Source organism: Ovis canadensis, chromosome 11, assembly GCF_042477335.2.
Source record: "Ovis canadensis isolate MfBH-ARS-UI-01 breed Bighorn chromosome 11, ARS-UI_OviCan_v2, whole genome shotgun sequence".
In the NCBI taxonomy this organism is placed as follows: Eukaryota; Metazoa; Chordata; class Mammalia; order Artiodactyla; family Bovidae; genus Ovis; species Ovis canadensis.
This window is the reverse complement of record NC_091255.1, coordinates 56,067,139-56,094,843: the sequence shown is the minus strand read 5'-3', so window position 1 is coordinate 56,094,843 and position 27,705 is coordinate 56,067,139. Positions and strand designations below refer to the sequence as shown.

Sequence of the window (27,705 nt, the reverse complement as noted above, 5' to 3'; positions counted from 1 at the left end):
ATGCATCTTAATATCATCTAGGGTCTAGCCAGTCTGGCTGGAACTTGCAATTTTAAGCTCTGTTTTTTTATTTGTTTAAATTTGCACAGTGTTTGCTTTGTATCTTCTGGTTGTTCTTTTAATCTAGACCACTCTGTTGGCTCAGTACTACCTACAAAAGTGATGGGCCTATGTAGAAACTGCAGGGGAGATTTACTCTGAATGTACAGCCCACACTTGACATGCTGCTCAAAACACAGTAAATGCACAGTCATGTTAGCTGATGCCACCGCCACCAGCCATGTCTTCTTCTCCTCTTCCTCCCCATCATTATCATGGTCATCATCAAGGTTCTGTACACTTTTTTCTTTTCAGCTACTGCCTTTGTGCCTCAGGCATTTGAAATTTGCCCTAGGAGCATGCACAGATATACTACTGGGACCCCAGCTCTCACAGAATAGAATCATCCATGAAAGTGTTCTGCTGTTATTTGAGATAATCATATGGCTTTTATTTTTCAATTTGTTAATGTGGTGAATTACATTGATTTGTAGATACTGAAGAATCCTTGCATCCCTGGGATAAAGCCCACTTGGTCATGGTGTATGATCTTTTTAATGTGTTGTTGGATTCTGATTGCTAGAATTTTGTTAAGGATTTTTGCATCTATGTTCATCAGTGATATTGGCCTGTAGTTTTCTTTTTTGTGGCATCTTTGTCAGGTTTTGGTATTAGGGTGATGGTGGCCTCAGAGGATGAGTCTGCAAGTTTACCTTCCTCTGCAATTTTCTGGAAGAGTTTGAGTAGGATAGGTGTTAGCTCTTCTCTAAATTTTTGGTAGAATTCAGCTGTGAAGCTGTCTGGACCTGGGCTTTTGTTTGCTGGAAGATTTCTGATTACAGTTTCAATTTCCGTGCTTGTGATAGGTCTGTTAAGATTTTCTATTTCTTCCTGGTTCAGTTTTGGAAAGTTGTACTTTTCTAAGACAAGGGTGCCCGCTTTCACCGCTACTATTCAACATAGTTCTGGAAGTTTTGGCCACAGCAATCAGAACAGAAAAAGAAATTAAAGGAATCCAAATTGGAAAAGAAGAAGTAAAACTCTCAGTGTTTGCAGATGACATGATCCTCTACACAGAAAACCCTAAAGACTCCACCAGAAAATTACTAGAGCTAATCAATGAATATAGTAAAGTTGCAGGATATAAAATCAACACACAGAAATCCCTTGCATTCCTATACACTAATAATGAGAAAGTAGAAAAAGAAATTAAGGAAACAATTCCATTCACCATTGCAATGAAAAGAATAAAATACTTAGGAATACATCTAACTAAAGAAACTAAAGACCTATATATAGAAAACTATAAAACACTGGTGAAAGAAATCAAAGAGGACACTAATAGATGGAGAAATATACCATGTTCATGGATCAGAAGAATCGATATAGTGAAAATGAGTATACTACCCAAAGCAATCTACAGATTCAATGCAATCCCTATCAAACTACCAGCAGTATTTTTCACAGAGCTAGAACAAATAATTTCACAATTTGTATGGAAATACAAAAAACCTCGAATAGCCAAAGCAATCTTGAGAAAGAAGAATGGAACTGGAGGAATCAACCTGCCTGACTCCAAAGCCACAGTCATCAAGACAGTATGTTACTGGCATAAAGACAGAAATATAGATCAATGGAACAAAGTAGAAAGCCCAGAGATAAATCCACACACCTATGGACACCTTATCTTCAACAAAGGAGGCAAGAATATACAATGGATTAAAGACAATCTCTTCAACAAGTGGTGCTAGGAAAACTGGTCAACCACTTGTAAAAGAATGAAACTAGAATACTTTCTAACACCATACACAAAAATAAACTCAAAATGGATTAAAGATCTAAACGTAAGACCAGAAACTATAAAATTCCTAGAGGAGAACATAGGCAAAACACTCTCCGACATAAATCACAGCAGGATCCTTTATGACCCACCTCCCAGAATACTGGAAATAAAAGCAAAAATAAACAAATGGGATCTAATTAAAATTAAAAGCTTTTGCACAACAAAGGAAACCATAAGCAAGGTGAAAAGACAGCCTTTGGAATGGGAGAAAATAATAACAAATGAAGCAACTGACAAACAACTAATCTCAAAAATATACAAGCAACTCCTGCAGCTCAATTCCAGAAAAATAAATGACCCAATCAAAAAATGGGCCAAAAAACTAAATAGACATTTCTCCAAAGAAGACATACAGATGACTAACAAACACATGAAAAGATGCTCAACATCACTCATTATCAGAGAAATGCAAATCAAAACCACAATGAGGTACCATTTCATGCCAGTCAGAATGGCTGCGATCCAAAAGTCTACAAGCAATAAATGCTGGAGAGGGTGTGGAGAAAAGGGAACCCTCCTACACTGTTGGTGGAAATGCAAACTAGTACAGCCACTATGGAGGACAGTGTGGAGATTCCTTAAAAACCTGGAAATAGAACTGCTTTATGACCCAGCAATCCTGCTGCTGGGCATACACACTGAGGAAACCAGAATTGAAAGAGACACGTGTACCCCAATGTTCATCGCAGCATTGTTTATAATAGCCAGGACACGGAAGCAACCTAGATGTCCATCAACAGATGAATGGACAAGAAAGCTGTGGTACATATACACAATGGAGTATTACTCAGCCATTAAAAAGAATACATTTGAATCAGTTCTAATGACGTGGATGAAACTGGAGCCGATTATACAGAGTGAAGTAAGCCAGAAAGAAAAACACCAATACAGCATACTAACACATATATATGGAATTTAGAAAGATGGTAACAATAACCCTGTATGCGAGACAGCAAAAGAGACACAGATGTACAGAACAGACTTCTGGACTCTGTGGGACAGGGAGAGGGTGAGATGATTTGTGAGAACGGCATTGAAACATGTATAATATCATATAAAAAATGAAATTGCCAGTCTAGGTTCAATGCAGAATACAGGATGCTTGGGGCTGGTGCACTGGGAAGACCCAGAGAGATGTTATGGGGAGGGAAGAGGGAGGGGGGTTCAGAATTGGGAACTCATGTACACCTGTGGCAGATGCATGCTGATTTATGGCAAAACCAATACAGTATTGTAAAGTAAAATAGAGTGAAAAAAAAAAAAAAAAGGAAAGTGTTCTGCTTTGAAATGACTCCTAACCTGTAGGTATGGTCATCCTAGCTCTTTAACAAATACTGGCAATATCACTTTTTAAAAAATATCTGAAATCTTTTTCATTAACATTTAAAAAAATGAACAACACAGGAAATGTTACTACACCTGGAAAGCTGAGGACAGGAATTGCTTATAAGCGAAGCAATGATGTCTGGCATAGTGTGGAAATGGAAATGAGGAGGTGTACTTAGAAATCTCCACTCTCTTCTGTAGACAGATTGATCACTGCTTTATTACTGATCTTAAACACAATGTAAGGAATCCAAAGAGAAAGCTTGACAGCAATTAGTCTGTCCTCTCAATGAACAGTGAAAGTCAGTGGTTCTATCCACATGGACACAAATCTCCACTTTATAAAAAGAAAACAGCAAATCTCTGAATCAATATGAACTTTCATTATATTTTATCTCAATTGATTTCCTATGTCAAGGCAAAGCACAGCTGAGCGAATCAGCTATAACTTACCCTCTACCTAAAGTAATGAGATACGAGTTTGAAGATAAAAAGTTTAAAATTTAGGAAGAGGGTTCTTGCCATGGTTTCATTAAAAATCATCTACACTCTTGGCTATCTGAAGTTTCACATAACAGAGATCACTGAGAAAGTTGCCCCTTCTGGGGCTGCCTTTGTTTCTTTGAATTTAAAAATTTTTAGGCATTCCAAATATAAAATCTTAACTCCTCTGCAGACTTCAGGCAGAAAGACCATTCAACATCTTCATGAAATCTGTACTTTGACTCAAAATAGGTCACTTACTAGATATTTCCAGGCAGCTACACGGTAAGTAAATGTACATATAATCTGTCAAAAACACTTGGTATCTCTCCCAAATTATCTGTTGATATTACAACAACTTTTCCCGCATACACAAATAGGAAACAGATAGTTTTCACCTTCAGTCTCTCACTGTGCTACTGTTCAGTGAAGGGTAACAGATCACTCCCTACACCTCTGAGGAAGTGACCACAGCCTATATTCAGTTGGTCTGGTATTACTGGAATAATAATACTGCAATATCAGACCACCTTACCTGCCTCCTGAGAAATCTGTATGCAGGTCAAGAAGCAACAGTTAGAACTGGACACAGAAAATCGGACTGGTTCCAAATTGGGAATGGAGTATGTCAAAGTTGTATATTGTCACCCTGCTTATTTAACTTATATGCCCAATACATTGTGCAAAATGCCAGGATGGATGAAGCACAAGCTGGAATCAAGATTGTTGGGAGAAATATCAATAACTTCAGATGACATCACCCTTATGGCAGAAAGTGAGGAGGAATTAAAGAGCCTCTTGATGAAAGTAAAAGAGGAGAGGGAAAAAGTTGGCTTAAAACTCAACATTCAGAAAACTATGATCATGGCATCCAGTCCCATCACTTCATGATAAATAGATGGGGAAACAATAGAAACAGTGACAGACTTTATTTTGTTGAGCTCCAAAATCACTGCAGATGGTGACTGCAGCCATGAAATTAAAAGATGCTTATTCCTTGGAAGAAAAGCTATGACCAACTTAGACAGCACATGAAGAAACAGAGACATTACTTTGCCAACAAAGGTCCATCTGGTCAAAGCTATGGTTTTTCCAGCAGTCATGTATGGATGTGAGAGTTGGACCATAAAGAGAGCTGAGTGCCAAGAATTGATGCTTTTTGAGCTGGAGTGTTGGAGAAGACTCTTGAGAGTCCTTTGGACTGCAAGGAGATCAAACCAGTCAGCCCTAAAGGAAATCAATCCTGAATATTCATTGGAAGGACTGATGCTGAAGCTGAAGCTCCAATACTTTGGCCACCTGATGTGAACAACTGACTCATCAGAAACGACCCTGATGCTGGGAAAGATTGAGGGCAGGAGGAGAAGGGGACGACAGAGAATGAGATGGCTGGACGGCATCACCAACTTGATGGACATGGTGATGCTATCCAACCATCTCATCCTCTGCTGCCCTCTTCTACTCCTGCCTTCAATCTTCCCCAGCATCAGGGTCTTTTCTGATGAGTCAGTTCTTCACATCAGTTGGCCAAAGTACTGGAAGCTTCAGCTTCAGCATCAGTCCTTCCAAGGAGTATTCAGAGTTGATTTCCCTTAGGATTGACTGATTTGATCTTCTTTCTGTCCAAGAGACTCTTTAAGTCTTCTCCAGCACCACAATTAAAAGCATCAATTCTTTGGGCTCAGCCTTTTTTATGGTCCAACTCTCACATCAGCTGTCATTGGCATCACTTAAAATTTTTGGGGGGGTCATGCCACATGGCATGCAGGATGGGGGATTCTGACTATGGATTGAATCTGTGTCCCCTGCAGTGGAAGTGCAGGCTCTTAACCATGGGACCACCAGGGAGGTCCCAGCATTACTTAAACTCTGATGTTGCCACTGACCTTCCTTCACACTCTCATATTTTTATTTTTTATTTCTCATCACTCTTTCTTGAACTCTCTCACTACCACCTGGTTGATTTCCTACTCGGCACATCCCTTCCACTACTTCCGTTTGGCTTTTCCTGTGTCTAGTGATCTTGTGGCTCAGGGTAAAAACATTTTCTTTGCCCTTTCTCCCTCAACTATGGCTGTAATTCGCATCCTGGGACTGGCAGCTAGGAATAGCTCAAGACTTGGGTTTGGCCTCAGTAATTTTCCAGCTTGGAGCTCTTTTTTTTGCAGTAGGATTTTTTTTTTAAACTTTTTATTTTGAACTAATTTTAGACTTAAATGTTGCAAAAAGATGTGTTTCCGTATATTCCTTACCCAGCTTCCCTTAACATCTTACATAATCATAGCATAATTATTGGAACCAGGAAATAACACTGGCACAACACTATGAACTAGAGGCAGTATTCAAATTTTGTCAGTTTTCTGCTCATGACCTTTTTCGGATCCAGCATTCTATCCAGTTGTTATTTCTCCTTAGACTCTTGCAGTCTGTAAGAACGCCTCAGTCTTTGTCTTTCACGACCTTGACACTTTTGAAGAGTACTGATCCATTACTTTGTTGAGTATCAGTCAATGTGAGTTCCTCTCATGTTTTCCTCATATTCCAATTGAGATTTTTTTTTTTGGCAAGAATACCATAAAAACAATGTTTTGTCTTTTTCAGTGGATCATGTCACAGGGTTCATGATGTGACATGTCCTGATACTGGTGGTGCTGACCTTGATTGCTTGGCTAAGGTAAAGGTTTCTGCCAAGTTTCTTTACTATAAAGCTACTGTCTTATCCTTTATAGTTAAATATCTTAGAGGAGTTACTTTGAGTTAGTGCAAATACCGTTCCTCCCCAAATTGTCACCTGGTAATTTCAGTATCCATCTGCAACATTATTATTATTACCATAATGTACTACCTGGTGACTACAGTTTACAGTCCTACATTATATAGTTGAAAATGACTGAAGAGAGTAGATTTTAAAAGTTCTTATGACACAAAAAATTCTGTAACTATGTGAGGTGATGGTTATTAACTAAACTTATACACATATCAAATCATTATGCCATACATCTTTAACTGATACAATATTCTATGTCAGTTAATCTCGATAGAACTGGGGAAAATGCATGATGAGATGCGTTTTTTTTTTTTTTTTTTTTTTGGCAAGAATACCACAAAAACAATGTTTTGTCCTTTTCAGTGGATCTCAACTGGAAAAAATCTCAATTGGAATATGAGGATGAAAAATGCAGGATGAAATACAAGATGCAGGTGTAACACAAGCTGGGGCCATCTAAGGAACTAAGGAGAGCCAGAAAAGCCTCCTTAGAGGTGAAACTTAAGCTGGAATCTAAAGGATGATGAGAAGCGGATTGGGGCAGGTGTGTCCCAGGCAAAGGAAGATAGCACGTGTGAAGCCCCTCAGGAAAGACATAGCTTTACACCTCCAGTGTGGCTAGAATGCGAGTGAGTGGGGAAGGCAGGAGATATGAGCAGATAGATAGAGCAGAGGCTTTCATCTGGGGTGGCTCTGCTCCCCGGGGGACATCTGGTGACATCTGGAGACAGTTTTGGTCAACACAACTGCGGGTGGAGGGACACCACTAGACAGTGGGCAGAGGCCCAGGATACTCCTGAGCATAGTACACTAAACAGGACAGCCCACAGACCAAGAGTTATCTGGCCCAAAATGTCAATGGTGTTGAGGCTGAGAAACCCTGGGCTAGATAAAAAATGTAAAGGCCCTCTGGGCTTTCCAGGTGGTGCTAGGGGTAAAGAACCTGCCTGCCAACGCAGGAGACAGAGGAGACTTGGGTTCAATCCCTGGGTCAGGAAGATCTCCTGGAGAGGCCATGGCAACCCACTCTAGTATTCTTGCCTGGAGAATCCCATGGACAGAGGAGTCTGGCCTGCTACAGACCATGGGGTTGCGCACCAATACAACTGAAACAACTTAGTACCCATGCATGTAAAGGTCCTTTACGATAATAGTCATGTTTCAAGAAGGGAGTTTGGATTCCATTCAAGGGCAAGGAGGAGCCACTGACAGATTTTAAGTAGCAAGAACAGAAATATGTTTTAGAAAGATTCCTCAGAGTTCAGTGCAGAGAACAGATTACAATTTATTCACTCATTTAACACATACTTCTGTGCTAGGCGTTGTGTTAGGAGCTGGTGACAGAGTGGTGAGCAATAATTTAAATACTGACCCATCTAGTGGAAGAGACAAGGTTAAAAAGCAAAATCAACAACAACGAAAAACCCCCGGAGAAATGAATAAATAAGGTTGTTTCCACATTCAGTATCCTGAGTGTAGATGCATCTGAGTCTCACTATAAAATTTTGGTGTTAATTTTTAGAGGGAAAAAAAAAACCCTAGACACATTTTATAAAACATCATTTATAGGTTATTTGCTGTTTAGTTTGGATCACATTTCTCCTAAAATGTAAATCTTTTCGAAATAGCCAACTGGAACCCAAACCAAATCTCATACTTTTTTTCTTTTTCCAAATCTCATACTTCACTGTTGTTATTTTTTGTTTTCCTCTCTCCCTATGAGTATGTGTGTGTATGCGCGGTATAAGTCTCTTATTATGCTCAACATGCATTTCTGAACTGCTGACATGATCACTTCCTTGGCTGATACCTTTAACACTAGCAGCAACTAGCTCAGGAACCATGATCATTTGACATCATTCTGATTTAGTACAGAACTAGTCTCTTGGCAAGGATGACATTTCAGTTTTTTTTCTTATATAGATTTCCTTAGGGGGGAAAAATCCTCTGCTTTTTGAGTCTCTGTGACACGTCTTAAAATTAGCTAGTTTCTCTAATTAGCTTATTTAAGAGGTATTAGCTTCTTAGTTTAAGGATTAAGCCAGTGACAACTTACCTAATGTGACAAGAGCTTCTAGTCACTTTTGAAAAAGAAAACTTTTTGAAGAAGAATTTGAGGTCAGCGAAATTTCTGGAAGGTGCTCCTTCATTGTAAGTTTCTTGCTTTGAAGCCATTTTCAATTATTGACAGATTTTTCCAAAAGAACACTAAACAAAAATCCTTCCTGTTGCACTGGAGAGCGGTACAGTGGTTAAAAGCCTGGACTCTGGAGCCTGCCTGCTTCAGTTTAAATCGTGGTTTCAAGTCATGTTCTAGTTATTTTGGTGAGTTACATAACCTCAGTATGAGGTGAGTTTCTGTATCTGTTAAATGGGAAGACGACTTACTTTATTGCGGTGAACACTGACTCTGTATCTGAGCTCTGCTATTTACTAATAAACTATCACTGAAGCACAGTGTCCTCATCTGTAAAATGGGGATGATAATGACCACCTCAGAGGTTCAAGGTAAGAATGAAGAAGTGAAATAACAAATATAATGTAAAAAGTACTAAGCTCAATGTGCATTATGCCCACAGTAAATAGAAGTTAGTCTCTCTGTCTGGAGAATTCTACATGTCTGACCACTCAGATAACAGAATGAAACCCTGGAAAAGTGATGGTTGTTCTAAAGTTACACATCCAGGAAAGGCTCTGAACAAGATCTCCACACACCTCAACTGTACTTCAGAAGAAATACATAATATTAACTGGAAATACATTAAGAGACCTAGACCTAGCAAAACCTGTCACTTCAAGTGAAAAGTGTTTCTTCAATAAATAAAACTGCTCTAAAGTTGTGACAAAAACTCAATGTTCTCAATTATGAAGAAGCATAAGAAGCCTCAAGAATACTATGAAATATCAATGATAATGAATGATACACAAGAACCGACACTAAGAACTCTATCAAATCAAGAAGTTTTTCTTTTTTTTTTTTTAAATCAAGAAGTTTTTCAAGGGTACTTTTAATTTTCATACAGTAGCTTGCATTATCAAAATACTAACTGATTTGAAAAGATCTCATCATTTGTTACAGATGAGAAGCAAGGTTGCTGGCTTCTGCTCTATGCTTCTATAGCACAAACCTGTGTTTGAACTGGGACATGTGGCACAATTACTGGGATAACATTCAATTTTAATCTAAGGGGCCATTTGTTTCACAATGTTCAGTGTAAATTTTAAGATATTCCATCTCTGCATATAAACAGAGGTATTTATATTTTGCTTAAGGAAGAAATAAGCATGAAACTTTAAATATATTACTTAAGTATAAATAACAACTAGTATATCTCACTTCTAACATTTAACATCTTCAAAACATTGAATCAAACATCAACTTTAAGGAGTTATTTCTTATAGAAGGTTTGCTGCTGCTGCTGCTGCTAAGTTGCATCAATCATGTCCAACTCTGTGCAACCCCATAAAAATATCCCATTTCTAGGTACAAAAGAGATTGATTTATCTTGTGCTTAAGGAAGGTACAACCATGGAATTTAAAACATGATCAGTTTTCAAGTAAGTATAGTTACTAATTTCCTACTAAAAATAAATAGCATTTTCCAAATATTGAACATATGGAATCCTGGGATTTCTTTCTTTCTCTCTCTTCTAACTTTTTGACTGCACCACAAGGCATGTGGGATCTTATTTCCCCGATCAGATACTGAACTTGTGTTCCTGGCAGTGGAAGCGCAGAGTCTTAATGGGTAGACAGCCAGGTTTTTCTCCTGATGAGAGATTAAGAAGTGACAACATGTGAAGACTTTCTGTCTAGCACTCATCACCATCTGATATACCATGTATTTGTTTGTTTATTGGCCTTCTCCCACCACAAAAACGTAGGCTACATAATAACAGGGACTGTGTCTGTCTTGTTCACTGCTTTAGCTTCAATCTTGTGTTACAGGTGTTCCAAACATCTATTCCAAATGAATAAATAAATGACTGTGATGATGAAAGCTCTTCAGCATTTGTGTATTTCTAGATGACATTTATTCTGATTTTTCTAAAGTAGAGGCTGGAGTCAGCTTACACAAAGAAAAAACAAAGATGTCTTTTAAAGTTGCACTGAGTTAGCAGTGGAATGAGGGAAGTCTCAAACTGTTTTCAGTAGCCCATTTATAAATGGGTGTGTACCACTAAGTGGGGACAACTGAAACTGTAGTTGGGGGAAACATGCCATTTCTGGCTCACACCTGGACAGGATTTCTATGAAGAAATTAGAAGCTTATGACAGTGAAGATGCCTTCCTGTTCGCCACTACTGATTAACCATGACAAGAGACTTCTTCAAACACTGGAGACGGCATTCCTCCAAAATAAGAAGAATAAGAAACAGAAATGTGGAGACTTCCCTGGCAGTCCAGTGGTTAAGGCTCTGTGCCTCCACTGCAGGGGTGGGGGAGGGGAACAGGTTCAATCCCTGCTTAGGGAACTAAGATCCCACCATGCGGCCAAATAAATAAATAATTGTCACAAAATAAAGAAAAGATTATCACAGAGTGATTTGGGGGGAAAAAAAGAAACATAAACTCTGTTGATGAGAAATATCTAATCTGATTATAATACACAAAGATGGAATATGAATGCAGGATTAAGTGGCTTAACAGAAGAAGGTGAAGCAAGTGCTAGCTGAGGATATAAGGCCGAATCATCTGTCAAACCTCAGAAAAGCACAGGAATTATAAGCACCAGATACTGTGGAAAAGAGGGGTGAGGAAGGAAGTTGAAAACACAGACATTATTTGACATTTAGGGAAGGAGCAGTTGATCCCCAGATATCCCTCCCATCTTGCCCAGCTGGGTGACTACCTTCCCCAAAACCCACAGGAAAGAGGATTATATTCACTCAAGAAAACTAAGTAAGAGAATCTAGGCTTAGGGACACCAGACACAGGGTAGGTAAGGAGCAGGTGCACGACTGAAACAAGGGGCTTATGTAAAAGTCTGCAGTCTAAGTGATGAGACTTCACTTTCTCTCACTAGCTTCAGAATGCTGGCAACCAGGATATACACCCTCCAGAAGACTGGTGGATTCCCTGCTAGATAAGATGAACAGTGCAAGAAAAAAACTTATGGACATTGACTTTGGGGTTTTCCAGTAAAAGTTGACAGGTCATCTTAATTCTCTATAGGGAAGCTCTCCGCATACACAAGCTTCCACCAGGTTTTCATTACCTAACTATTAAGGAAGAGATAAGAGAACATACTGCATCCATAACACAAAAACAGTATGCTATAAAAAAGAGTGGAACAACTGGGGGAAAAAAGGACCTATTGGAAATTAAAACTATGATAGCCAATTTTTGTGTGTGTGTGTGAAAGTATTGCAAGGTGATGTGGAGGAAATCTCTTTAAAATGGATCATAAAACAAAATAGGAAAATGAAAGTATAGGAAACAGGGAAGTAAAGAAGAGTATTAACATAGGAAATTAATTTTTGATTAAAAGGAGTTGTAGGAGATAACAGAGGAAGTGGTGGTGAGGAAATTATCAATAAATAATACAAAAGCATTTCTCTGAATCAAAGAATATACCCAGGGTTCTGCTGCTGCTGCTGCTAAGTCGCTTCAGTCGTGTCCGACTCTGTGCGATCCTACAGACCACAGCCCCCCAGGCTCCCTCGTCCCTGGGATTCTCCAGGCAAGAACACTGGAGTGGGTTGCCATTTCCTTCTCCAATGCATGAAAGTGAAAAGGGAAAGGGAAGTCGCTCAGTCGTGTCCGACTCTTAGCGACCCCATGGACTGCAGCCTACCAGGCTCCTCCACCCATGGGATTTTCCAGGCAAGAGTACTGGAGTGGGGTGCCATTGCCTTCTCCAGGCACCAATAGAATATGAAAAAAAAAAAAAGATCTAGTAAGAGTGGTGATAGAGAAGATTCTAAAAGCTTCTGGAGGGAAGAAAAAGTTAAGAATCAGGAATAAGAATAGTACTATATTGGGATGGAACTAGAGGATGAGATGTTAGATAGCTTCACCAACTCAGCGGACATGAGTTTGAGTAAACTCCGGGAAATAGTGAAGGGCAGGGACGCCTGGCGTGCTGCAGTCCACGGGATCACAAAGAGTCAGATATGACTTAGCAACTAGAACAAGAAAACCGTATTACTTAAATAGTAATATTGGAAGTTCAAGATGGATATCTTCCAAAAGGGAGCAGATATATGTATATGTATGGCTGATCCTAGCTATGTGCAGTAGAAGCTAACACAACATTCTAAAGCAATTATGCTCCAATATAAATTAACTTAAAAAATTAAAAAAAAAAAGTGAATGCCTTTAAAATTCTGAGGGAGAATAATTTTTAAGCTCCAGTTTTATGATATCAAACAAATGGTAATGTATGAGAATGGAATAAAGACACTTTTATGAACATTATATCTCAGAAAACTACCTCCTTGGCATTTTTTCTTGGGAAGCTACCAGAGGATGTACTCCATCAAAGAAAGGAATATAATCCAGAAAGATGATGACATGGGATCAAACACAGCAACAGAACTTCCAGGATAACAACTAGCTGGTGAGCCTTGACAGCATCCAAGGTCCAGGTTAGTTCGATGCAGAACTCTGGGGCTTTTAGAGTGTGTGTGTGTGGGAATATAACTGACGTGGAAAGTTGTACTGAGAGCCATTTTACAAAGCATTAAGAGTTATGGAACGACAATCATTGTTCTGAAGAAAAAGAAGCAAATTTTAAAATGAGGCATTTCATAACCCAGGAAAAACAAAACTGCTCAAGAAGAAAATGTTATTCTTGGTTCTACAGTGAATCGTATTGCCACAGTATTAATACTGAAAATAATATCACACAGATTCAGACAAAAATCACGATATAACTGTAGTGACATGGTGGACAGAGCAAAGAAGGTGAAAGAGCTAAAATTCTCATCATCCATAATAAGCAGCAATGGATAATGTACAGAACTGATCAAAACAGTTATGGCAGGCCATAAATATTATTTACAGAGATGGAGGTATGGATCAGAGAAATATCTCTAAACATTGAAAGTGTTTGCCTTTGGGGAGAGCGTAGCTTGGGGAGGAGAAAAGAATTCCTGGTTTTTATTACAAGTCTTTGAACAGTATTTGATTTCCTGAACTATGTGTGTATATTGCTTTGATAATAATAAAGAAAATTACAATGTAAAATATAAAAAATTCATGGATAGTGCAGTACAGCAGGAAGTTATGAGCTAGGAATGAAAAGTTAAAAACTATATTGATTACTTATACTGTGATCTTGGGTAAATCATATAACTTTGAGTCTCCACTTTCTTATCTATTCGTTATGGGACTTTGGTTATTCCTAAGGGTCCTTCCAACAATAAGTTTTTGATTCCAAAATAACAAAGTATTTTCTAGGAACAGCAAAGAAAGAGAAAGTTTTCTCTATATTTTCATGGTATACCTATATATACCCTGCTTTGCTGGGGTCTCCCTGCCATTGTTCTGTTGATGTTAAGATGGCACTAGCGCGCCCACACCCTGGGGATCCTCTCGTACCTGTGAGGCTAGTCTCCGCATGGCCTCCTCTTGCCGCCTGCGCATTTCTGGAGTTCCTGGGCAGCTTCCACTGGTGATGGAAGAGTGGGCTGACGGTGGCTGTGTGAGTGGCAGCTCTCTGTTGGCATCCACATCTGGATTAAAAAGATGAGATTTTGCATCAGATCATCATAAAACTCTGAACTGGTTGAAGACTGGCTAAATTCAATGTGTTGCACAATCCCACAATTCTACTCTTAGGTATGTACCCAAGAGAATTTAAAATGTATGTCCATGAAAAAACTTGTACACAAATGCTCAAAGAAGCAAGATTCACATCAGCTCCAAAGTGGAAACAATCCAAACATCCATCAACTGATGAACTGATAAAATGTGGTACAGCCCCACAAGGGAACATTACTTGACAATAAAAAGAAATAAAATACCAATACATGCAAAACAACATGGATAACCCTTGGAAGTGTTACACTCACTCAAAGAAGCCAGTTGCAAAAGGTCATATAGTGTATGATTCTATTTATTTGAAATGCCAAGAACAGGAAAATTCACAGGAGACAAAAAAGCAGATTCATGGTTGCCTAAGGGTGGAGATAGGGACTTAGCAGGGAAATGAAGACGGACTGCTAACGGGCATAGGATTTCTTTTAGGGGGGAATGAAAACATTCTAAGATTATGGTGACTGCTTTACAACTCAGTGAATACACTAAAATGCACTGAATTGAACCATTTAAATGGGTGAATTACAGGGTTAGGTGAATTGTAGCTTAATAAAGCTGTTTTTAAAAATTTCCATTTGTTCATGTTATTTAGGTAGTATCTTAACTACTACTGGGCTTCCCTGGTGGCTCAGAGGATAAAGCGTCTGCCTGCAATGCAGGAGACCAGGGTTTGATCCCTGGGGTGGGAAGAGCCCCTGGAGAAGGAAATGGCAACTCACTCCAGTATTCTTGCCTGGAGAATCCCATGGGTAGAGGAGCCTGGCAGGCTACAGTCCATGGGGTCGCAAAGAGTCGGACACGACTGAGCGACTTCACACATGCACGCTAACTACTACTAGAAATCATGGACTATATTTGTGAATATGGACAATATTTTAACAAGGGGCACAAAATAAGTAGGCTGTTACTGGATGGTCAACAGCTGCTAAAGAGGAGGAGGAACAGGGAAAATGGTTTTCATGTGAGTCCCTACCAGGAGGACTGAATCGAGACCTCTTCCACCCAACTGGCTGTTGCCTAGAGTTCTGGATACACTGTAGGAGGGGAGGTGTGGGAGACAGCAGTGAAAGAAGGCTGAAGAAACAGTAAGTCCAGCGGCCGTCACTGTATCATGCCTGTTGCTCGCTCCCTTGCTCCACTCGTTTCCCTTTATCTGGTCCTTGATTTTGTGGGTAATTATGGTCTTCTGTCTTCTAGCTGTTCCCTTCTGGAGACGCCTTCCTTTCTGTTTGGGTGTTTTTACTTTCTGCTTGGTATTCAGAGAAGAGTGGAAAACAAGTGAATTGGGAGGAGCTGCTGGTATACACAGCAAATTGGCAAAATGGATTTCTGGGACGAGCAGGGTTAGGAGAGGAGGAACTACTCACTGCACAGCTATTTGGGGGCACGGCAGCTGTTGGCAAATATCAAACCCAAACAATAACTACACTGAGACTTCTAGGGATAGGAGAATAGAGTCCTGTGTTAGACTGAACTTCCCTAACGACTGTACTGAGTATCTCTGTAGTTCATGTGATAATATCCCAGTTACGCAACAGGTCCATTTTCACAAAATGTTTTTGTTCTTAGAAGAGTGTATGTGTTGAGGGGTGGGTGATGATGGTGGTGGAGACTGATGGGGGAGTAAGGTTTGGGAAGGGGTGTAGGTGGCAGGCTAGTGCCTGCCTTGACAGCTCTTCTGTGCCTTCCCAGGGAAATGACAAGGAGGGGGCGGCTGGGGGCTGGGTGTCTGTGGGGGAAAGACAGAGCCAGGCAGCGCAGTGCTGCAGGCTAGACTGCTCACATCTTCCAGAGCAGTGCTGCTCAGCATGGAGGAGGCGGAGGCAGGAGAACGACACAGGATGCAGAGAGAGAGGCCAGAAGCTCCAATAACGTTTCACCTATTTTCATCATCACTACAACTACATCACTGACTGAGGGTTGGGAAGGCCAGTGGGATTCAGAACACACCTATCAAAGCTTAAGGTAAATTAAACTGTAAAAACTGAATTCAGTTCTCTCTCTACAGACATCATCCTTATTCACTAACGAAAAAAATTCTGTTACTGCCAGTGACATTTCCAGTGCTGGCTCCTATAGTAAAAGATCGATGCTGAAAAACAGCTTGTTCTTTATTCTTTTTTTTATCCTCAAAGAAATACTTTTAAATTGGTTAATATGTATTCAATTCATATCTGTTTACAGAAATAACAGAAATATAAAATAGAAACATACAGATCACTGATTTTTTAAAAGTAGTATTTTTGAGCCCCAATACTTGAAAAGTTTTAACCAAAACCTCATGAGGATAATAATACAAGAAAGACAAAACACGTGCCCTCAAAACTAGAAAATTTAATGAGAGAGACAATTCTAGAACAAACTGATGTTATATTTTATTATTAATCATTTGCATAGTGGAAAATGAAAATTTTATAAAAGTGTGTAGTTTTGGGGTAACACCAAGAGTTGATTTTGTTGTCCAGAGTTAATATTGAAATATCAGTAAATGACGTCAACCACTTATTCCTGACTCATCTTAAGGAGTAGTGGTCTGGTTTGAACATCAAAGATGACAACAAAAATTACTACGTCAAAGATTACAACAAGGCAGTGCTGGTTCTGTGTAATCCTGATAAATACACAGCCACATACTCTATCCCTTTAATACCTTTTCAAGTTGTGAAAGTTAACTATCAGGCCAAATCTCCAGTCTAACATGTGGACATTTATCACATAAATGGGAGTGTCCTGGTATTTTTAGAGTTTCTCTGGAGGTAAAAGGCAATGGATGTTGGAGAATAACTTGATGAACTACCTTTAGAGAACCTTTGCTTTGGGGAGCACATGGTCGTTTTTATTAACTCCTGCTCTCTCAGGCTTGGGGGAGCCGCTCCCAGGTACTTTCGCTTTCAGAGAAGGCAGTTCTTCTTGCCCTTGAGCCATGATTCTACCATTCTGTTATCTGCCACAGTGATATACAGTGGAGTCAGAGAGACTATTACCTCTCTGGTTTTCTTCCTGACACAGCCAAATAGTTAACCTCTTGGATAACTCAGATAAGCAGTAGTCTGGTGTGATATGTACACACATTAAGCAAAGTACTGAAATAGGACTTCCCTGATGGTACAGCAGGTAAGAACCAGCCTGCCAATGCAGGGGACACGGGATCAATCCCTTCTCCAGGGAAGATTCCACAGCCAGGGAGCAACTAAGCCCACGCACCGCAACTACCGATGCCGCACGCCTAGAGCCCGTGTGCCACAACGAGAGAAGCACCTGCGATGAGCAGCTCTTGAACTGCAACAAGGAGCAGCCCCCGCCTGCCATGACTAGAGAAAGCCTTCGCAAAACAATGAAGGTCCAAGTCTATTAAAAATTAACAACTTGTGTACTAACATAGTAAAAAAGTTATACCAAAAAAAAAGGGAAAAAATAAGAAAACACTGGAATAGGTATGGCGAGTTACATTTAACCATGAAGACATCTTGGAATCGCAGAACTGTAACACAGGAATGAATCTTAAAGATCACCAAATTCTACTGATGCACTTTACGGGTGACAAAACCGAGGTCTCAAGAATTACAGTGAGAGTCTCAAAGTTACAACGTATTGTCAGTTTGAGCACTGGGACTCAACCTGTGGACTCTTGACTCCTCTAACATTCTGTCAATCTACCTCAGAAAAGCTTCATCCAGAAACCAAGCATGATATTGCTCTTAAGACAGGAATTCTTCTGTACTAATTCTTACTACACCCGGGCAAACAGAGACTCTTGATTTCAACTGGTTTTCTTTCTAGACACTAGTTCTTCTACATGTCAGATTATCTGTAAGTTTACCAGCGGCAATGTGCTTACCTAAAGACATGAAATTGTTAATGTCAACAGAAGCCAGGATATTTGGGGCTGTTCAGTGAGTTTCTCTTGAGTTCCCACAGCACTGTACTAGACTCTGTAGCTACTATGACCTCAAACCAATAATTTCTAGTGGTTGCTGTCTAGAAATCTATGATGAGCTAGATGACTCATTTGGACTAGTAGAGCAATAGTTTCTTTTTGTTCTCTTATAACTAGCAGAAGCCAGGTAGACACACTCAAACAGTTAACCTCTTAGATGACTCATATAAATAGTAGTCTGGTGTGATATTTAAGCACTCTGAGGAAAATACAGGACTAGGTATAAACAGTTACTTTTAAACATGAAGACATCTTAGAATCACATAGCAGTGTGATTTTAGCATAGGAGTCAATCTTAAAGATCATCTAAATTTGTGGTTCTCTGCATATACTATGTATAAGAATATCCGTACATTTCCTTTTAGCTCCTTAACTCGAGTTCCAGGCATAAACAGAGGGGAGCACAGCAAAATGGATGAGACTGGCCTCTGAAACCAGACTGATTAGGCGCAAATTCTAGTTCCACTCTACTGGCTGTGAAACCTGGGAGGGTTACTTAACCTCTCTGAGCCTCAAACCACTTATCTGTGAAAGGAAGAAAAGAGGACTACCTCACTTGAGTTTCTGAGAGGACTGGATGAACTAATATTTGTTAAACTCTTCGAGAGCACCTGGCACTAAGGACCATACAAGTATTTTAAAAACAAACAAGATCCTGATGGTGATCGTTAAACTGTGCCCTGCTGGTGATGAAAGAAGCATGAATATATATGAGATCTCAGCATCTCTTCACAAGGAAGCAGGAGAAATTCTTCAAGGACACAACGAAATTCACGCTCAAGCAGTGCAACAGACACCAATCACAAAGAAATGGAGGCTGCAAACAAGACTATGCCAGCAAGGCTGGGCACAGGCTGAGCAAAAGCTGACAGCAATGGATGCAAACAGCTCTAACAGGCAATAGCTGTACTCATTACCCGAAGGATGGACCAGCCAGCCAGCCAGGAGGGAAGACTCATACATTTATTCTGAGAGAAAGGGTTTTTCTGTCACACTTAGGTGATTGTCGGCTATATGGGCTAAATGTCAGCAGAGTATTACATTTTTTCTCCCAACTCCGAGTTGAAGATCCTCACATGCAAATCAGGTTTTGCAGATCAGAAAATGAAAGGATCTGAGACTTAATATAAAGATGAAACGAAATTTAAAAGCCATGTAGCAGAGAGTTCTTTTAAAAAAAAGGGTACCTACGTTTGGGGGAGGCGTGTGGGCTGTCGGAGGCGATCTGTCTCATCCGTGTTCCGTGGCAGCTGAGGGCCACCAGTCTGGAGATGATGGCGGTTTTGCCGAACCCAATGTTTCCCACGATCACGACTCCCTGGTTCACGCTGGCGTTTGAACTTTGAAGCTGAGCATCTATTTCATGGAAAACCCAATCCCGACCGACGAACACCGACTCTGTAGTGATGCTGGGCACTTCAAAGAGCAGGGGCTTCAGGGAGATATCGGGAGGTCTGTAAGGTGCAAAGCGGACTGGAAGGAACAATAAGAGAACAGGGGACTTAGGCCAGACTGTCGACACGGAGAGAAATAGAGAGCAAAAAATCAGTATGGTAGAGAAGACCATTGAGAGTTACACTGTGAGGGTATTCTGGGTTATTCAGAATAAGAAAACTCTGAATTTTGGTTCTGTACAGAGAGGCAATGATACATGAGCTGGAGCTACTTGCGACTGCAGCTGGCAGAACACAAACATGGCTAAAACAGCAGTAACTTATGTTATAGTCAGAAAGTCAGTGTGATACTCAAAATGATTTAACAATAGGGCTGGCCCAGGTGCTGGCAATTAGGAACAGTAGTAAAAACGCAGGGTCCCTCAAGCCTCCTTCTTGGCCTGGGGATAACCTTTAAAATGTTGGATTGTGAGGATCTCTAGGGTTGGGGTCTCGGGAGAGGCTGGGGTGTGGCAGGGAATCCAGTTGGCTGACAGCATCAGCTCTTTACCAACCTGCAAGGTCATATTTCAGTATTTAATCACCAACACGACCACACCACTACACATCAGTCCCATGGAAAGCAATGTGAAGAGAACTTGTCTATTTCTTTAAAAACACTAATGAAAAACAGTGATTCCTTTAAGTTCATTATGATATTTAAAATATATATATAGCAAGCATATTAGGGGAAGTAAAAGCTCTGATGGTATAAAAGGTTTCCAGTATGTTAAGTGGTCAAGAAAGCAGAAACTCAACTTTCACTAATGTCTCTACACCTGTACTGCTTATATTCATGCCAATTAAAAAAGATTTCTGGCTTCTACATACATGCACTGGGGACAAATCCCTATTGCTTTCCTCAAGACTTTTCTCTGTGCTTATGTAGTTGTGGGATGTGCTAAGTGCCAAGCATGAGCTCTAAGTGCAATGGTTCTCTAAAAACCTGTAATGTGACTTGGTTTCAATGGTCAACCTCCTAATAATACTGATGGTAAAAAGAAGTCCTGCCTGACCTCTCACATCTGAGTTAAATGTCTTCTTATCTGTTTTAAGAGTAGTTCTAGATGTACCATTAACCTCAGATATACAGATGACACCACCCTTATGGCAGACAGTGATGAGGAATTAAGGAGCCTCTTGATGAAGGTGAAAGAGGAGAGTGAAAAAGCTGGCTTAAAACTCAATATTCAAAAAACAAAGATCAAGGCATCCGGTCCCATCACTTCATGGCATATAGATGGGGAAACAGGGGAAACAGTGACAGACTTTATTTTCTTGGGCTCCAAAATCACTGCAGATGGTGATTGCAGCCATGAAATTAAAAAGATGCTTGCTCCTTGGAAGGAAAGCAGTGACAAATCTAGAGAACGTATTAAAAAGCAGAGCCATTACTTTGCGTACAAAGGTCCATCTAGTCAAAGCTAAGGTTTTTCCAGTAGTCACGTATGGATGTGAGAGCTGGACAATAAAAAAAGGTTGCATGCTGAAGAATTGGTGCTTTTGAACTGTGGTTTTGGAGAAGACTCTTGAGAGTCCCCTGGACAGCAAAGAGATCAAACCAGTCCATGCTAAAGGAAATCAATCCTGAATATTCACTGGAAGGACTGAAGCTGAAGTTCCAATACTTTGGCCACCTGATATGAAGAGATGATTCATTGGAAAAGGCTGGGAAAGATTGAAGGCGGGAGGAGAAGGGGACGACAGAGGATGAGATTGTAGGATGGCATTAGTGACTCAATAGACACGAGTTAGGGCAAACTCTGGGAGATGGTTAAGGACAGGGAAGCCTGGCATGCTGCAATCTATGGGATCACAAAGAGTTGGACATGACTGAGTAACTGAACAAGATGTATCATTTATTTTTAAATTATTATTATTTTTTAAAATTTTATTTCTGTATAGTTAACCTTAGCACAGTACCTTGACACATAGTAGGTGCTCAATAAATGCTTACTGAAAGATTTAATTAAAAACAAAGCATTACATTCTAACCCCATATTATATTTTGGAGAATAAACGTCAGAGGTGGGAAGGGGATGAGACAGGAGAAAGGAAATCATAAAAGTGGAAATTACGTCTACTTATGCTAAAGCTGAAACTCCAGTACTTTGGCCACCTCATGCGAAGAGTTGACTCATTGGAAACGACTCTGATGCTGGGAGGGATTAGGGGCAGGAGGAGTAGGGGATGACAGAGGATGAGATGGCTGGATGGCATCACTGACTCGATGGACGTGAGTCTGAGTGAACTCCGGGAGTTGGTGATGGACAGGGAGGCCTGGCGTGCTGCGATTCATGGGGTCGCAAAGAGTCAGACACGACTGAGTGACTGAACTGAACTGACTGATACTGCTTATATTATTCTAGAACATACTTAAACCATTCCAACATCTTAATATAGAATCTGGAGATGGAAGCTTACTTTACTTGAGAAAAACACACACATGTAAACACTCTCACTTAAAACTATTGCAAAGCCATCTGAATGATAACTGAGCATTTTAAAAAAGGATAATTCTAAAAGTAGTACAAAAGTTAAAAATATAAAGTCAAACTCTAATAATAGAAGCAAATAGTTTCCTATGTCAGTTTTAAAATATCCCAAATTTTCACTTAAAAAAAGAAAAGGCTGTGGAGATACAGATACATGGTTACTCATAATTTCCTGATTCACATCTGTTTATCAAAATGTACTCTTTTAAAATACATATATAATTACAGAATTAGGTGAAAATTAGACTTTGACTTGCTAAAAATACTCTTAATCTAGTGCCTTACAGTTAAATAGATTCTACTTTACTTTTCTTTTAAAGTTTACTTTTCTTAAATATTATTTTATTGAGCTATAATTCACATACTGTAACGTTCATCCTTTTAAAGTATGTAAACCAGTGGTTTTTTAGTACATTCACAAAATTGCACAACCATCATTATTTAATTCCTAAAGATTTTCATCACTGTCCAAAGAAAACCACTTACCCATTAGCTGTCACTCTCCAGTCTCCGTTTCCCTAGTGCCTGGCAACCAAAAAGTTTCTGTCTTTACAGGGTTGTCTATTTGAGACATTTCACATATATATTACCATACAATAGCCTCTGGTGTCTGGCTTCTTCCACTTAGCATGTTTTTGAGGTTCATCCATGCTGTAACATGTATCAGTACTTCTACTGCTGAACAATATTCCATTATATGGATATATCACATTTTGTTTATCCACTTATCACCTGACAAACATCTGGGCTGTTTCCACTTTTTGGCCATTACGAATCACGCTGCTGTGAACATTCATGTACAGGTTTTTGTACATGTGTTTTCAGTTCTCTTGGGTATACTTCCAGGAGCAGTACTGCTGAACGTACTGCTGGGTCATATGGAAACTCTATGTTTTAGCTTCTTGAGAAACTGCCAAACTGTTCTATTTTAGTTTTGTTATTTTTTATGGAAGTAATATATTCACTACAGAAAATTTAGGAATAGCAGATAAACAGAATAATAATCTTACTCCCACTAGCCAGAGAGAAACACAATTCACTTTTTTCCTGAGTTTTGTCTGTACAAATAGATACTTATTTTTAAAACAAAAATCGTACTATAGATACCATTTCATAACCTGCTTTTCTTGCTTTGCTTAGCAATTCCAAAGTTCTGAAAAAGTGGATTCTGTCAGACTCGCCAGCTTAACTGTTGCTTCAGTGGAAGGACTGATCCTTGGAGCGCTTCACTCCATCCTTTCCAATTATGTCACTTGACAGCAGGGGGCTGTTCACCATGCAAGGGGTTTCCTGGGTAGCTGAGTGCCCTTGGTGGGCAGACACTCACACAGACCTGCTGAGCTCTGGCTGAGCAATCATAGGACTCCCAGAGAAGAAGGAGAGAACAGAAGATCAATTGGCTTGATATGAGTCTAAGAAGAGATCTCAGGTCACAAACAGCTGGTTTCAGAACCAGAATCAAAACCTAATTCTTTTTTTTTTTTAATACTGTAGATTAACTCATATATATAGAATCTAGAAAAATGGTACTGATGAGCCTATTTGTAGGGCAGGAATAGAGACACAGACATAGAAGATGGGCTTGTGGACACAGGGGATGGGGAAGGAGAGGGAGGGATGGACCGAGAGAGGAGCACTGACATGTGTCCACTACCACGTGTAAACAGATAGCTAAGGGGAAGCTGCCGTTTAGCACAGAGACCTCAGCTTGGTGCTCTGTGATGACCTAGAGCGGTGGGATTGGGGAGTGAGATATGAGGCTCAAGAGGGAAGAGACATATGTATACATATGGCTGATTCGCACTGTTGTACAGCAGAAACTGGCCTAACACTGAAAAACAATTATATTTCAATTAAAAAGAATTGGTAAATAAAGAAAAAAACTCCTAACTCTGACTCCAAAATCCAGGGTTTTTTTTTTTTTTTTTTGTATTATACTATGTTTCTCTATAGCATATCAGTATTAAATTTGAAATCTGGTCATCAGTTATATCACTGATGACTAGAACTGAGCGGACTTGGCTGACTGGGTAGGCTAGCTTCTTTCTCCTTCACCTCTCCTGTGCTTCCCTTTAGAAATGGCATGACTGGCCAGAGAGAGAGAGGAGAGCTTCTCAGACACTCAGGTGCTTTCTAGACTAACAGACTTATCTGTTCAGGTCTACGATTACTTAACAATTTGTCTCAAAAGGGGCTTTCAAGAACATGACCGATGCTGATTTATAATACAGGGTAAGTACAGACTCAACTTCAATGCTGAAGTTTCTGAGAAAAATTCTATTAAGATAACTTGTTCTCACGTTGACGTAATCTCTCATCATATTTTATTCTACTGAGAAAGCTCTGACATTTTGAAAAGTTATTTTAAAAATTTTCTAAAAATGTAATCAATTCACAAAAGCCTCAAGGGAAGAACAGACAAAATTAACCCAGCACCATATGGTAAAACAACTGTAGACACCAAGAACAGCCCAGAAACGATTTCTGTACCTCAGAACCTAAGGCTTTTGTCAGATCAATATGATAAAAGAAAGCCACACTCTCTATGTACCAACAATAAATTTAGGGCATATGAACAAGAAGGCACCCTGGCCTCCGCCGTGGGACATGGAGGTAATGAATACTTTCTGTGGCATTCATCTTCCTAAATAAATGTTTCTTTGTTTAGGAGATCAGCTGGCTTCCAAGAGATTTTCTAAAGCAGAAACTATGGAAATAATCCAGTGAGAAAGAACCATTGCAACTGTAGCTGAGCCAAGGGAAAAAAATGAGCTAAACTATACATTTAGCAACAGATTTCAGTTCTCTAAGCCCTGGTACCCAAGAAGTGGATGTCCCAGGGCAGCAAGAGACAGGAAGATCATCCCACGCTTCTCAAAACATTCCCAAGTATACCGACATCTGGAATTTAATTTGAAATTTGTTAAAAAAAAAAATGATGTGTGGTTGAAGAGAAGGGAAGAATGGATAGATATATGATAGAAATAATAAAACATTAATGACATACTCAAGGCAAGTATATGAGTGTTTATTGTGAAACTTGTCCTTTTGGGGGTATATCTGAAAATATTGCTAATAAAATGTTGAAAGAAAAAGCACCTAAAGGAAAAACATTCCCATAGAGTACACAAATACGGAAAGTTTTGGAAAGCAGTTTTTTCTCCTTTTTAAGAAATGTAATAACCACTCAAGACTCAGATCTGTGTGTACATCTCTTCAATGCAAATTAGGCTTGTGACAGACCAATGAAAGCTCTCTAGGAAACGGTCTCTGTGAGACCATCAATATGAATAATCATGTATCTGGACTTACAGAGAAAACTGACCTTTCTTTAGCTAGAGCAAAGAGTAAACATTTAAAAAACAAACAAAAGTGCATTAGGGCTAATAGACCAGCTTGTCCCAGTGCAAATATAAGCAGCTGCAGCCAAAGGAAAAGGGGAAAGGGAAGTGGGGGCAAAAGAGCTCTAACTGGATTTAGACTAAAGCATATTTACTCGTGGAAAACAACCATGAATCATTTGAAAAGAAGTCAGTCACGGGATTGGCAGAAGAAAGGGTCTGTGTCATACAGCCAAGGTCTGGTACAAACAGTAGGGTTGTGCTTCTTCATATTCCTCCACAATGGCTGTAAAGTCTAGCCTGGAAGCACCTCTGTTCCTCAGAACAAAAGATAATTTCAGGCTTATTCTTAGGCTTCAGGCTGTGCATGTTATTCTCCACACAGCACAGGAAAAACACAGGTGCTTCAGACAAAACCTGGTATCACATCAGCACCCAACATAAGTCAATAAACATGTTAAGTTTTTCTTAAGTATGCTTATGAAACCAAGGCAGGGCTCATCTGCCTACTGAGTTTCTCGAAGGCTCACACTCCCATTTACAACAGTCAATCTGTTTAGGGTCTGTTGCTTATTTATGGCACTAAAGAAAAGAACTACAGTAGGCAGGTCCTCCTACCTAAGGAAATGGAGTTTTTGAAAAATGTAAAGCAATTTGAAGCAGGTCCTAAAAAACAATCTAAAGATAACAGCTTGAGAAATGTTCATTCCAGATAACTTCTGCTTTAAAAAAACAAACAAAAAACAGATTAAATAAAGCAGAGTCATTTTCGGGGTCAGCAGGGAAACCTACAGCAGAGTGGGTAAAACTGGACTTGGAGCCAGGCTGCCTCAGTTGGTATCCTGTCTCTGTTACTCACTAGCTGTGCAACCTTAGGAAAGTTACTTATGTTCTTGATCTCTCAGTTTTCCTCATCCTTAAATCAGGGATAATCATGACATGGCAGGATTAAAGCAAGTTAATACAAAAGTGTGCCTAGGACAGTGTCTGTTGGTTAACTGCCGTTGTGGGTACTTCTGTCCATACCATCAAGCCAAAAAAGAATACAGTGTAACCTAATCACCTTCCTCCCACATACATTTATTTAAAACAAAACAATGAAAAGGATATTGAGAACTCTCCTAGAGCCCTCACCCCTTTGAACTACTGACTTATATCCCTTCATCCTTTCACCCTCCAACATTTTTTAAAAAAATTTTATTGGAATGTAATTGCTTTACAACGCTGGGTTAGTTTCTGCTGTACAACATCATGAATCCACCATAACTATACATATATCCCCTTCCTTTTGAGCCTCCCTCCCACCTCACCCCCCATTCCACCCATCAAGGTCATCACAGAGCACCGAGCTGAGCTCCCTGTTCTATACAGCAGTTTCCCACTGGCTATCTATTTCACACATGGCAGTGTTATGCATGTCAACCCTACTCTCAAATCGTCCCTCCCTCTCCTTCCCACCCCTGTGTCCACAAATCCACTCTACATCAACACCTCTACTCCTGCCCTGCAAACAGGTTCATCAATACCATTTTTCTAGATTTCACATATATGCATTAACATATTATATCTATTTTTCTCTTTCTGACTTATTCACTCTGTATAGGAGGCTCTAGGTTCATCCACATAAACTGACTCAATTTCATTACTTTCTATGGCTGAGCACTAGTCCATGGTATACACGTACTACTGAAAGAGCCACACTTGCTGTCTTCAGTTCCGTAACAGGAACTCATTCGAGTCTAGCTTCCTCCCACATTACTCTGTTGAACTGTTTTGGTTAATGACACTAAAGATGGTCTAACTTTTAAGTCCAGTGAATTATTTTTAGTTTTTATGCTTAACCACAGCTCGGTACTTAATACTTTTAACATATCCCCAATTTTTGAAATAAATTCTTGGGTTTGACATAGTAACACTTTCTTCTAGTTCTTTTTGGGCCCTTTCTTCCTCTTCTTCAATGATTCTTCTCTTCTGCCTCTCTCTGAAATACTGCCAATCTTAGGTTATATATTTTATTGTTTTTTTCTTCTTCATGATCTTCCTGGGTAATCACAAAGGAACAGACTAATGGCTTTTACAACTATCTAAGTGGTGATGGCTTATATTTGTCTTCCAGATCCCAGTTCTAAACTCCTGTACAGCATTCTCAGCAACTTATAAGAGTTATCTCTGTGGATTTCCAGTAGGTATCTCAAACTTAAAATGTTTAGAACTAAAGTTTGATCTCATTCACCTTAACCTATTCTTTATTTTCCATTCAATGTCTCTAATTAAAT

At 39.6% G+C, this 27,705-nt stretch overlaps 1 protein-coding gene across 5 annotated transcripts in view; it reads right to left on the bottom strand.

The window, feature by feature from the left end:
- TANC2 (tetratricopeptide repeat, ankyrin repeat and coiled-coil containing 2) overlaps positions 1-27,705 on the bottom strand; it is a 366,596-nt gene that overhangs the window by 72,981 nt on the left and 265,910 nt on the right. For all 5 annotated transcript variants that reach the window (XM_069541695.1, XM_069541696.1, XM_069541692.1 and 2 more), the window contains 2 exons: positions 19,352-19,633; positions 14,005-14,138 (listed from right to left, as the gene is read on the bottom strand). In XM_069541695.1, coding sequence (XP_069397796.1) covers positions 14,005-14,138; positions 19,352-19,633 — 416 coding nt within the window. The remainder of the gene's footprint in view (positions 1-14,004; positions 14,139-19,351; positions 19,634-27,705) is intronic.